The sequence below is a fragment of the Dreissena polymorpha genome, chromosome 2, assembly GCF_020536995.1.
Source record: "Dreissena polymorpha isolate Duluth1 chromosome 2, UMN_Dpol_1.0, whole genome shotgun sequence".
NCBI lineage: Eukaryota > Metazoa > Mollusca > Bivalvia > Myida > Dreissenidae > Dreissena > Dreissena polymorpha.
This window is the reverse complement of record NC_068356.1, coordinates 85,399,461-85,414,443: the sequence shown is the minus strand read 5'-3', so window position 1 is coordinate 85,414,443 and position 14,983 is coordinate 85,399,461. Positions and strand designations below refer to the sequence as shown.

Here is a 14,983-nt window from a genome sequence, read left to right as displayed (position 1 = left end):
GTTTCAGATATTGATGTATGTGCAACTGTAATAGGTGTGCTCTGCAGATTATGTTACTCGCGATCACAGGTTTCGACATAAATACATGTAGACAAAACTTTTAAAGCGTTGAGCAATTCCTTAATATTATTAGTTTCAGCCAATTTGTTTACAGCTCCTCTCTTACTGGAATCATGTACTATAGGGTTGGAGAACACAATCCTGATACTTTCATTGTTTGGAGCACCCTATTGTACATAGTGTATATATATATACGCAAAGTAAACAATGCCTCTTGTTGAAAATCATCTACAGGCGGTGGATTTGTATTCTTACTTGTATTAACCATAAAAGTATTTCATTGACGAACTTTGTTTAAATCTTGCGTTGTAAGTTCATACCGCATTTGCACACCGTGACTGAATTAATCGTACGGTACACAAATATCAAATGGCCATTATTTGCATACAAATTAACGCACACTACAACGAAGATGGCAAGGATTCGACATACAAGAATTATAAATATGTATAAATCGCGTTCCATATTCACAAATTAAGACCACCAATACTAAGACAAATGAGGCTGCTATGAGGGGCGTTTCCAAATCAAAAGTAAAACATTCCTTTATTTATGTACAAATATACGGTCGATGGGAAGTGAATTATAAGCAAGAGTTATGGTGCTCACTGTTAACGAAACGTCAGACATTAGGGTGTTTTGGTTATCGAAATAACGTCGTATATACTGCAATTTAACAAACTATATACACGGGCATAAACCCCTTTTACTTAAAATATGATCAATTATTTTCGTCACCGTGGACGTGAGGATAAGAACAAATTATTCGACCAAGCAACAAGCTTTTGCCTTTTTTCTTAAATGCGAACATTGAAAGAAATGCATGTATATTCAGCACTCGCTAAACTTGTCATAACGCCATAAATGGTGCATACAAGTACAATAAAACTGTTCCATTATAATTTAATTTTGAAATATATCCAACCTAACCGGAGTTCTGTCTGCATTACGTTAACGTTTTCTACATGCAAATTCAATATGTTTGTGTCCAAAGATTTTGCAATATTTGAGAATTTAACCGGATCGATTTTGTCATATAAAAGCGATATATAATTTCATTTAATAATGGGAGATAACTTCTACAGTCTTATTATTACGTTTTTCACAATCGTTAGTAAGTCTATAAATAGAAATTCTGTTTTACAACATACATATATACGCACAAACGTATTTGGCATGCTAATACTTTCAAGTACAAATTTAACCAACATACTCTTTGATTAGGCACAATATTTCTAAATTCTTAAGATGTTTTATCGTTATCACCTTAAATGTGGAAATAAAGATAAATTTGATATTCAAATTTTGATAACGTGTGATCGTCTCTGTATACGTTATATATTCTAAATGCGTGTATGTTTATGTAATTTCATTTGATTAATCACATCCTGTGTTTATTAAGGAGTGTTTTCTGTATATTAAACAAAAGTTGTTTGAATACCATTTCCATTTGTATTCATGTTGGTATTGTAGTTTTTTTTAATGTAATGTTACAATCAATTACTGTTTGAATTGGAGTAGTCAAGACAAGATTGATTTATAAATTTGATATTTGTGTGTCTATTAAAATAAATTACCCGCTATATTGTGTCCTTTGTTAATACTTAGTAGTATTTATGTATGAATTTTACAAGTTGTATAGAACACTTATTAAGTGGATATTTGTAATCGAGGTAACTTGATTCGTCTACGGAAAATACATTCATCTATTGGAGATTTAATTGCATTCAGGAATAAAGTTCAATGCCATTCTAACTAAGTGTAGAGTTAGACACACACAAAAAAACAAATACTAAAAAAGCGCCGATCTTAATAGTTGAATGGTATTGATCCGAAATATTTGATCACGCACTTATCATATGACACAATGTTCTTCCAGTGTTTACCTTTTCATCGGTTTGATAAACTATATCTGTCTGCTCGAAAACGATAAGGTTTCATAACTTCACTGCATTGGTTCAACGTGGTGTACCGCGCATTGTTAAAATACAAGAGTGTAATATATCAATAACTTAAATGCAAGGACAGATCATTTTAGCTATCAGTAATCTGAAGTTGTACGTGTACCGCAGTGTAAGAGTAAACTTCATAAGAAAGAAAATAAACATATTTAAATCGTTTTTCAAAAGTTGAACGATATGTACAAAAATACTTTCTCAATACTATAGATATATATGTATGTTGAACGTAAATTCTCATAGAAGATATAACACATTTTCAAAATGTTGCTCGAGTATACGGTTCAAATAATGAGCACCCGTATCAGTGTGCACAGTACACAAACTAGTCAAATAAATTGTGTTTGAAAATTGTTTTTATTACAATCGCTGTATTGTAAATTGTTAAAACAGTTTCTAGTATTTTCTTCAAAATTTCGCTTTAAATTTGATGTGAATGAGTGCCTACTTTAAGGGAATTGAAGAGCGTTTTATTATAGACCACACATCTGTTAGATAAGATTGTATACATATATATGAAAACAAATGATCACAAGTATTGGGCAGACAGCGGATTAAACAGTTTAAATTACAATATGTATTAAATTTATTTCATACATGTGATCACTTATTTCTAATTTAAAATCAATACATTTACGTATATAATAACATTAAACCTCAAACAAAAATTTTACATCGAAAAATGAGCAATTACTTAAACATTATCTTTGATTGACTCTTCCCTTCTGAATAGTCCGTCGATTTGATCAATGCTTTGATTAAGAGCATTAATTCAGATATACATGTAGTTATTGCACATTAATTTTTGTAGCAAAACACATGATTTAAAAGTGCAATATATGTAATACTATTACTGAAGGAATTATATTATCTTATCTACAAAATGAGGTCCAATACCACCACCACCACCTCACCCCCCCCCACACAAAATAATACTAAAACAGCATCGTTAGTTTGATTTAAATGTTTATGCTTGTTACCTTGTCCGAAACAGTGTTAACAACACAGGCATCACATAAATATGGAAATGTAAGGCACATGGTTATCCGGTAACCATGAGAGAACAGATACAGGAGCACGTTGGTTATGATTGTTATAGAAATCAAAACATCGACTGTTCTGATTAAACAAAATTGATTGATACAAACGTACACAAATCGTTATTTAATACGCCCGATACACCGACTCCGTTCGAAGTACGTTCTGAAAAAAGTGACTAAACGGGCTCAAACTGAGTGAGAACGGAGTGATCGTAGTAGCAACGTGTTACGAACTGTCTTCGAACTTTGTTGACGGCCTTGAACGGGGTTGAACGGTAGAGGTATTTCAGAACTTTGAGCCTACTCAAAATTTTCTTCCGATCATCCCGTTCTACAATTAAACATAGTAAACACGTACTGGAAACGGAATGGACGTACTAAGAACGGATAGGTCGTACTAAGGTCGGGTTAGGAACGTGCCAGAACGTAGTGCGATCGGACCGAAATTACCTGTACGATGCCACACCGATTCAGTCCGTTTCTAGTCCGTCTAATCCGTTCTTAGACAGACCGACCCCGTCCGCACTACGACTTAAGTACGATCTTGTTTCGTGTAAATAAATAGAAACTAAAATATAAGTTCTTACAACGTTTGCAACACGTTCTATAAGTTCTCTGTAAGTTCTTAGTACGTTGTACTCGTTTTAAAGAATTCGCAGAAAGTTCGTAGTACGTTGTACTCGTTTAATGCAGTGGTTACAACGTCAAAACATTTAATTCATCGCCGTTCACACCCATGACTTTTGTTTGCTTTTTCCAAAGAAAGGATTTTTTTCTTGGTGAATTTTTAGCTATCAAGCTTCTTGTTATAAAAGATTTCGTTAGATTTTAGCCGGTCAATCACGGCTTCCTGCTGTTCCATTGTGAGATTTGTGTGGGTTTTGGCTTTCTTCGTTTTTTGTTCCTGGCTAGATGCTTCATCTTCGTCCGATATTTGAATAATCGACCTGGACGCAGATCCATAATCTGAAGCTACCGGAGACACAGCGTGATCCTTTTCATTTTTAGTTTTGGCAGATTCAGGATTTTCAATATCTTCTGCATTTTCTTGACGTTTTTCAGTTGAGATATTGGATATTGATTTCTGTTTTGTTAGTTGCGACAACCTTTAGCCGCAGTGCCAATTCGGCGGAATTATTTCTTTGAGGCATTACAAATGTACGTCTGGTGGGCTCAAAGCGTGAAACATAAATGAGAGCTGGCAGCAACGTGACAGTAACTACGTTCTAAACGTACTAGGAACGTAGTAGGACTGAGTGAGAACTGCCTTTGAACGAGTTACCACTGCATAACGAATAAAGAAGAACTGCGTACGAACGTGATCGAACTGGCTGAGGACGGGCTCGTTCTGACTGGAAACGGTATACTTAATGGGACAATAGGAAAATTGACCCGGTTGAACTGGATAAAGACGGACTGACAACGGGATAGGACAGGATTAGAACGAACTCTACGTAGCGCGAACTGTGTATGAACATCATTCAATCCTATTGTATTGTTTTCTGACCCAAACTACACGTTAAAGCAAATTCACATCCCGTTCTGCGTTTTCTTCAGAACGTGGTCGAAGTGTCAAAGAACGTGCTTGGTGTATGGGCTCCTTAACATACGGTGAACCATTTTTTATTGTTCGTAGTAATGACTGTTAGAAAATTGTTTGACACAAATGCAAACACATGGGTTAGAGTTGGCACAAATTGGTTTTCAATATTTTTTATATAATGGTATGCTCGAATTATTAATGCAATAAAGATATTTTTGCAATCAAATGTTAAATTTCATATTGAAAAGCTTAACCAGTGATTCCCGAGCTTAAATTGTCATAATTGGATGATATAAGAGAAGCCCATTTTAACGGTAAATGTAAAAAAGGACTGGATTCACCATACACAGAGAAATGAATAACTGCAACATTTGACAAACATTGGTTACACAAAGTCTGTTAAAGGGGCCTTTTCATGTTTTGGTACTTTGACAAAATTAAAAAAAGTTATTTTGGATTCGCAAATTTTCGTTTTAATTATGATATTTGTAAGGAAACAATACTGCTGAACATTACATCTGCTCTAAAATAGCAATTATATGCATCTTTTGACGATTTCAAAACCTGAAAATTATAAATCGTTGCAACGTGAAACGATTGAATAATTTGGATAGTTCTGTTGTTGTCGTAATATTAAGTGAAACTACAGAGATTGCTTAAAAAAGTATTAAATACATCTAGTATTGTATGAGCACGGATGGCCGAGTGGTCTAAATTGTTTACCTTTTTCTTCCGGACTTCAGCGGTCAATGGTTCGAGCCCTGTTTAGGGTTCTTTTGTATCTTTTTAAAATTTTAATATTGATTTTTTTACTGGAGCTTTTTAGATCCAATGTTAAAATGTATCAATATATACAGCATTTAATGACAAACTTCAATACATGCCAAAATCTGTGAAAAGGCCCCTTAAAACATATACATCAGAAATCGCATTCTGAAAAAAGTGGCGTAGGTATTTGTTAAATCCTTATGGATATTTACATTAGTCAAACAAAGATATCAGTTTTATATTCTGCAAACGAATTATATTAAGCTGGTTTGTTTAGCAATGCAATTTTTATACTTTTGTTTTATGTTTAATTTAGAAAGTTTTTAATATTTCATATTATATTTTTGTATATCCTTTAAGTTTCTTTCTCATGTAAATTTTGTTAGAAATCACGTGCTTACTTATATAGATTTAATCTGCGCAAGTGAGGAATAGCAATATCGTGGAAAAACAAATGGCCGCCATAAACAGAGGGCATTAACAAATCAACACACTCATGTTTTATGTTCCATTTTAAACACTTTACAAAACGACATTTAAATTTAGAATTTATTTAAGGATTAAAGGAAATGTATCCGTATATAGTGATTCCAAGTTATCGTTTAAAAAAATACTTCCACATTATTACTGCTTTCTACATGTAATATGTCCTATACAATTATTGCATTTAAATAAATACACTTAATCCTTAATCAAACTCTGTGTAGGGAAAACATGTATGTTTTGCTAAAAAGTGCACTGAAATGCATAGTTATATGCACATTTAAAGGAAAGACAGATACAAATCTAGGGGCACATAAATTTAAGATAAAACAACTAACAATTGATTTATCGTAAAAGATTATTATACTAAGACCTTCCTGTTTCCCTTTTAACATGTATGTTCATATTTGTTTGTACTTAGCATTTGTCTGAATGTATACCGGTATCGGTCTGGTTTTGTCTATCTGTAACTGGATGTTTTCCTGTTTATTTAGTTTGTCTATTCAATTTTTTATGAGCTTGTAAAGTAATGTCTGTCGTTTTTTTTACACATTTGCACCACATATTCTTTGTATCAGCACATATATCTTATCAGCAATAGAGAAATGATATGGAAAATAAACGCGTGGGAGGCAAATATATACATATTAAAGACATTGGAAACATAATAATACCATAATAAACGAACCTTCACCTAGTCTATCGAATATAACAACTTCAAACTATTCGTTTGAATTATTGCAAACATCAAAAAATGAAATTTGTAGCTACAAAGCTACGTGTAATAAATCAAAGAGACACGCATTTAGTGTTTATTGCTTAAACATTGTTGTATTACTATTTAATAAGGTAAAATATATTTTATATATTAGTATAATTGTGCAGCCGAATTAATGCCAATTTTACGATTGAGATTCGATTTGAATGTCTTGCTCATTCAAATTAAACCGAACGTTTATGTCCTTGTAAGCAAGTGAATGTTGCGCATGTTAAGTAAATATCTATATTCGATAAACTTAACAATCTAGACGGTAGGAGAAGTAGGTACCCTTGTTGATAAACCTACAGGCAAATCATGTATATGTTGAGATATCATAGATAACGGGCATGTAACTGTAACTGTATTGTTAATCGTTGTTTTGTTAACCTATAGATCTACATACAACATATATTTTTCGCTATATTTTCATTATTTAAAACCTAAAATACTCTGATTATTCTATAAACAAAATAACATGGAATAATACATTGACATGTTCATAGTAAAATTCACCAATTATTGTGTTGAATATAAACGTTCATTTTTAACAAACTTATTAATTTGGTGTGAGTCGAAAGTATTGCGCTTTGGGAGGATCACTGAGAACGTCACCAATATGATGCCTGAATAATCACGGACTACGTTATAAAGCGGTAAAATATTTGTTTACATCATTTAAAAAAGAAATGTACACGTTGTACGCCCGGACGATTAAACATAGTATAGCTCATAATAAATTTAGGTTACATGGTTGTCAACAAGTTACGCTTTGTTATATTTTTTTTAATAAAATACATGTAAAATTTATGTTAACAATAATTATATGTTATTTAATTAATACAATACGGGGAAATATAATTAACGTAAAATACGAAAAGAGATAGGTCAATAAAATGTGAATATTCCTGCCTTGTACGAGTTCAAAAATATTAAATGTATTGCACATAACACTGACATATAATGTGTAAGAATATACCTTTAATAGCCATTCAGTATAATTTGTATTATTCACATTAAATATGCATAGTGATGATTTAGAAATGATCTTTTTATAACCGACCTTTTGACAAAGAATATATGGGAAGCACGAGGAATTACTGCGATCATTTTATTCAATCAAAGTAGAAAGCACGACAACACTCATTAAAAGAACTGAAACATTTCAAAGTTGTTCACCATTGTTTGGTTATTTTATAATTGTATAACTATTTATATCATCCAATCAGCTGCCGTCATTAATGCCACCCGACCGGCTAGTATTTGATCGTACATTTTACTCACTTGCTTCCACGTCGGAAGGTCCGATTTGAAAAATGTGAACAAGAGCAAACAACAAATAAACATTATGAATCGTTAGTTTTATGTTTTTGATGTTAATATATTCATATAGTATTGCAATTAAGCAAATGCCATATTTGAATAATTTCTGAATACTATATCTGATCTTGACCCAGTAACCTCGGAAGAGAATATAAAACCAATATGTCCGACGTCAAAGGTTGGGTATTTTTTAAATGTGTTCAGGCAATGTGTTTGATATTTACAAGTGTAATACGTCGACACGATATAATTTAATTTTCTTTGCTTTTGCCTTTAAACTTTTTAATGAAATTTAACATAGTGGTGCATTTTAAGAATTAATTTGCCTTTCTACTTTCGATTCTTCTGGCAACATCATCATTTCAAATGTCAACCTGTTAATGCAAAAGGGAATCAAATGAATGTGATTAATTATTCTCAGTGAGATAGTCATGACAATATGGATATGCATATGGATTCAATTGAAAAAATACATATAATTATATTACCCAGTCTCAAAGTAATTTGACACGTAAGCAACCACAACAACAGAGCAAACGTGCAATTGTCTTCAGATTTGCTAGCCCGATTATCGACGAATTTCTGTTTCAGATACCAAAATAATGTCTTTAAAACTACCGGTTGTCATAATTGGAATCTTGTGTGATGTTAAAAGAACATATCTCGCCAAAACAAATGACTGATCTATGTGCCCTCCAGCATATTACAATTGCTGATAAATAAATATGTACATATATTATACAGGTTTACTCGTCTGTCACACTCTGTGTTGCACTGACTGACTCAGCTTGTTACATGTACTGAGAAGTCTGTATAATTGAAATATATTTCTAGCATGCAACTCTTTCTGATAAAAAGACTATCCAGTCTGCAGCCATATATGTTCAAATTGTTAGCAAGTCTGTTACTCTTTATATTACCATTACAGACTTATCCCTCATTCGGGATGTAACAATGTATCCCTCATTCGGGAAGTAACAATGGCAGACAAGTAAGTAATCCTGTAAGTTGCAATACTGACCGGCCTGCAAACCTCCATGCTAACAATACACACCATAATGCCACCTTGAATGTTTTAATGACTGTCTAGTGTGTCAACCTAGATGTTCCATGAGTTGGCCAGTATTGCACCCAGCATGTCACATGTACACTCTGTACGAACCAAAAATAAGGCACAAAACAGTTATACTGTCTTTTCACTATGTAACCGTGTATTTCACTGACCATTCAGTTACCTTTAATGTTAAAATGAATTCCCGAATCATATACTAGGTATTATACAATATCGGATCAGTTCGCCACTCTTGATGTTTAACTTGCTTACTTGTATGTCGCTATGCATTTTACAATAGCCTAATAGTAGGTCTTCATGTGAATAACAACTAATCCAAACTAAGACCAACTTATTTGTACCCTGCATGTTACAATGGCCTATCGTTTTGCCATTATGAATTGTGAAAGGCTCACCAGTCGTTCACACTAGTTGTTACAATTGTTGACCAGTCTCTCACACTGAATAATAAATGGCAGACCGGTTTTTAAACTTTCATGTTACAATGCCTGAACGGTATGTCGCTCTGCATGTGCCCATGACTGGTCCGTCTGTCACACTGCATGTCAAAATGACTGACAAGTATAACAAGACTATTGCCAAGCAATATATGTCCCGTACCGGCTCCATCATTGTCAGAAATATAATCTTTTTTATTTTGTATTTGTTGCCATAGCGACGACAATTTTTGGCGTAGGAACAAAATGAAATGACGTGCATAATGGCCTTATTGCCATCTATTCATGTTTCAAGTTTCATGAACAAATATTACGAACTTTTAAAGTTATCGCAGGATCCAGAAAAGTGTGACAGACAGACTGACGGACTGACAGACTCACAGAGCGCAAACCATAAGTCCCCTCCGGTGAAACCGGTAGGGTACAAAAACATGAATGCTGCAAAAACTAATTTAGCTTTCAATCTGTATGTTACACTGGCGTACCTGTAAGTAATCCTGTATGTTTAAGTGACTGAACAGTAGGTCACATAGCAAGTCAAAATGACTAACCGGTCTGTCACATTGCACTTTTAAGTTAATAACCAGTCTGTTACCTTGCATGCTACAGTTACTGGCCAGTCGGTAACCAAGTATGTTACAAGGGCTTACCTTTCTGCAAATGGGTTTGTTAAAAAGACGACATACAACTAAAGCCAACCAGAATATCATTATGCATAAAACAGGGACTGACCAGTATGTAGCCATGTATATATCAATATATATCAATAGCTCATCCGTCTGTTACCTTGCTTATTACAAATTATAAGACGTTTGTCGCACTGTTTATTGCAATAGCATAACAGTATGTTAATCTGCATGTTACAATAACTGAACGGTATGTTTTCCTGTAGTATATTAATATGAATTAACAGTATGTAACTAACTGTATGATTATATAACTGACCATTCTGTAAATATAAATGAACAACAACTAACCAGTGTGGCAGAATTCATATTATAATAGGGAACACCTATGTCACACACTCTGAAACAAAGTTGCCCGGCCAGTTTGTCACATTGTATAATTTGCATAAAAATGCAGGATGATTCTATGCATGATGCACATAATGTTCAGTCTGTCACACGGTATGTTGCAAAAGCTTAACAGTATGTCACTCCACTCTGTATGTTACAATAACTGGAAATCTGTCTACAATTTCGCATTAAACAATTACTGACGTACTAGTATATTTAATATATTGCCATGCATGCTAAAACGAGTAACTAGTTTGTCACCATATTTGCCACAAAGGCTTACCAGTATGCTAATTTGTATGTTTACCGGTCCGCCATATAGCATATATCAATGTTTAAACCGTCTTAAATTCTGTGTGTATCTGCATTTTACACAGGCTGACCAGTCAATCATCCTGTAGGTCAAAGTGGCTGACCAGTATAACGCCTTTTGTATAACATTGACTGAAAAATTAGTCTCCGTTTAGTTTATACGGACCGACCAATATGTCACTGTATGTTAAAACGCCAAACCAGTATGTAGCCATGTTAGTAACAATTTCTGACCATTATGTCTCTCTGTTTTATACAATGGCAGACCCTTATATGTGACTCTGCATGATGCAGTAAATGCACCGCTGTTTCTCTTAATTGTGCAACGATATACACGTTTCAATAGTTGACCAGCATGTCACTGTTCATGATCTCGACTGGTAAGTCTCATTCTATGTTAAATGGACTGACTTGTTTGTCACTCTTAAAATTGCAATCTAAGACAAAGGCATAATCTAGCATACTACCAAGACTTCTCAAATTGTATTGTATATTGCGTCACAAACATGACGTCCTGTTTTTTTAAATAAATAATTTAGTTTCCTGTTCCAAGTATGCCACTCGTATTAAAATGGCTGGCCAGTATATAACTCTTTAAAATGGCTTACTATTCGGTTACCCCACATGCGTACATAACCGATGAGTATTTCATCCTGCATGTTATGACAGACCAGTCTGTGGCAATGTATAGCAATATGCCTAACAGGTCTGTCAACATGCATGTTAGATGAAGAACCACTTTGTAATTTGCATGTTACATGTGCTAGCCTGTACGACACTTTTCGTGATACAAAGGCTGACCCGAATGACACTCTGCAAGTTAAAATTGATAGGTAATATGTAACATTGATTGTTGCAAATACTTCTTTGTCTGCCACCCTGCACGTTGCGATCGCTTATCAGTATGTGACTTGCATGTTACGCTGACTACCCAGTATGTCATGCCGCATCGTCGACCATGCTTTTTATTTTACAATAACTGACCAGTTGGTCACACTGTAAGTTGAAATTGCTGGACAGTCTGTTTCCCTGCATGGTACAATGAATAAGTCCGTCCGTTGAATTTACGGATTTATCAGCCTGCATGTAACAATGACTCAACAGTATTCCAATTTCATGTTTCAATTGCTTGCCCGTCCGTCACCCTGCAAGCTACAATGACTGACTAGTTTGTCGCTTTGTATGTTACACTGACTGTTTATTATCCCGCCCTACATGCAACAGTGATTAATAAGTTTGTCATTATGTTAGTTATATTGGCTTACCATTATGTCTCTCTGAATTAACAGGACTGTTCTTAAGCCTGCATGTCACAAACAGTTACACATTATGGTGTATTGACTGACTAGTTTGCCAATCTGTATTTTGACATGGCAGTGTAGTATGTCACGTTTTATGGTACAATGACTGACAAGTCATTCGCCGTGTATTTTATAATGGCTGACTAATATGACGGCCTGCATTTTACAATGACTTGCCATTAAATGGGACTAATGCTGCATATTCTGATAAAATGTATGATGCAATGGTTTACAAGTCTGTCGCCGTTCATGTAAAAACAATATTCCATTATGTATGTTTCAATAACAGACCCGTGTGCCATTCTTCATGAATATGAACTGACCCATCTATCACTCCCCATGTCAAAATGACTGACAAGTATGCCAATATGCATGCTAAATATTCCACCAGGATGTTACCATTTGCGATGAAATGACTTCCCAGTTTGTCAAACAATTATCTACAGTGGCAGATTAATATGTCACTTTGTATTTATTTTAATGAAATTGATAAATATACAAGAAATAATGGCTTGTAAATAATTTATTCTTGGAAGTATTAGATTTGAACAAGAAAAAATACTATCTCTTAAAGTAAAAACAACTTAATATTTTGGCCTCTAGACGAACGAAAACGTTACCTAGTTATAATGAATTACTTAAAAGTTTACGCCATATATAAGAATATAAAACAGACTAAAACGGAATCAGAACGATGGTATATAATTAAAAAACTTGTTAGTAAACAAAACTAATGACTATACATAACTTATATCTTTGTCAAGGACAAACATATAGGATGAGTATATCAGACCTGTGTTGTTTTTGTTTCTAGATTTCTCTCGGTATGCAATTTTTTTGTTACTTTCATATCTCTTATTTGTTATCAAAATAAATGTAAGGCATACACATAGAAACCTACCCATGTGTATCTTTCTTTAAATTATTACATGCTATATACAATGTTTGGTATGGTCATGAAATCTGTATAAATAGTATGCATTCGTGTAAGTGAATATGCATTTCTCAATAAACACTTATGAAACAAAACAAAAACATATTTAAACATGTTTAAAGAAATTTGGCATTTGGCATGAAGTGTTATTCATGTCATGGGAGCAGTGGTCTAATGGTAGGACGCTGGTTTAGGGATCGAGAGGTTCTGGGTTCAAATCCCGACCTGAACACTGGAATTTCCTTGAGCAAGAAATGTATCCCACATCTGCTCCTCTCAACCCAGGTGCATAAATGGTTACGTGTGAGGAAAATAAACCAATGTGCCGTGGCTACCTTTGGCACCAAATGTAAACGGACGACTGAAATCCCAGTGATTGGGGGGTTAATGTCGAAGTCGTCTTAGGATTCATACGCTATCAAAGCAGACTATAAACCGCACCTTTAACCTTTAACCTTTATGTATGTAAAGTGATTGAGATGAACAACCTTTGCATAACTAAAACTAATACAATTTTAAAATGTTCTTCGATTAAAAAAAACATGTTAACTATGGTTCGTTACTTCAATATAATGTCAATAAATATGATGTTTGCTGTTTAACATCTATGTTCATTTTACACCATGTTAACATCTTTCACTATTATTTTCTACGTATGCTTATCAGAAACCAGCCTATACACGCTCATTTAGTATTGAGATATTTGAGTTGTAATGTATAGTATCACAGTTACGTGCTCCATATATGATTAAAAAGGAAACCTAATGTTTTTTACATAATCTATATTTAGACTGATTGAAATTCAACTGTAACTAGATTATGGAATCCCTAACAATATGCAGACAGACAGACGGACAGACAGACAGACAGACATACAGACAGAAGATATTGCCAATAAAATGAAGACGATCATCTGTATGCGTTTCATAAGAGCTCAGCTATGCCTAATACAGCATTGTCATAGCTTCATCATAATAAACACCACTATCCTTATAATCATCATTACAATATTACATGCATAATAATCATTGTCGCCGTCATTATCACGATGAAAATCTAAATCACCAATAGCATCAACAGATTTAGTATAATATATAAACAACTGTGGTCTTATTAAAAATACCAAATCTAAAAAGTATAAAATGTTACTGCCGTTTGTATTTTACAGGTGATACTCAGGCCACACGTGTTTCTTATTTTGAACGTCGATTTCCTGCTGACTAAAACATTATGGCGGGTATAGCCGATGTGTTGACTGAGTCGGAAAGGACGAACTGGCTGAAATCATTGCTGGCAATTGCTATTGCAAAGTCTGGCGTAGAGAAATTCGTTGAGAAAGAGGCTACAACTCTACACGGCAACATATACAACGCTATCTTGTCAAGTGGCGCCGTCGCGTGTAATGGCTGTCACACCGCAAACTTGCTGAAATGCCCTACACGAAAAATATGCATTAAAGTAGGAGCACAATGCACATCTATGCATGACACGGCGCTAAAACAACCACGACCATGCCCTGCAAACGTTTGTAATAGAGTTCTTGATGAAATTGCAAAGCAACATAGATTTTCCAACCCTTCTTGGAAAAACACATCGGCGAATCATTGGTCATCAAATCCTTGGCAAATAGCCAAGGCGTATTTTCCTCCTGATGGTTATACTGAAACTAGTTCGGTACAAGATACGGACTTCAACGGAATCATAAGTTTCATGATGAACTGCAAACACTTCAATAACACGTTTTCGTTCCCCATCGCTCCGGCAAAACCACATCCGCCATGCATTTTAACAAAGGTAAATATATAGTTGTCATGTTAAATTAAACTTATTATTAAGTCCCCCAAGAATAGTACATTAAAATGTAACCTTCCGTCTGTGCGTTGGTCCGTCCAGTCAAGTTGCTAATGTTTACTGATAACAACGGTATTTTCTGACCACTTGTATATATGTGCAATGAGGAAGCAACCCATGCTTTTGTT

The 14,983-nt window shown here is 34.2% G+C and overlaps 2 protein-coding genes across 3 annotated transcripts in view; both read left to right on the top strand.

The window, feature by feature from the left end:
• Positions 1–14,983, top strand: part of LOC127867909 (uncharacterized) — a 94,126-nt gene that overhangs the window by 7,627 nt on the left and 71,516 nt on the right. The gene's annotated exons all lie outside the window — the stretch shown is intronic.
• Positions 6,952–14,983, top strand: part of LOC127867910 (uncharacterized) — a 32,321-nt gene continuing 24,289 nt past the window's right edge. The window contains exons 1-3 of one of the 2 annotated variants that reach the window (XM_052409414.1): positions 6,952–7,265; positions 8,861–8,923; positions 14,173–14,798. In XM_052409414.1, the coding sequence (XP_052265374.1) occupies positions 14,235–14,798 (564 nt within the window). In that variant the 5' untranslated portion in view covers positions 6,952–7,265; positions 8,861–8,923; positions 14,173–14,234. The remainder of the gene's footprint in view (positions 7,266–8,860; positions 8,924–14,172; positions 14,799–14,983) is intronic. The other variant, XM_052409415.1, reaches the window with a different exon arrangement.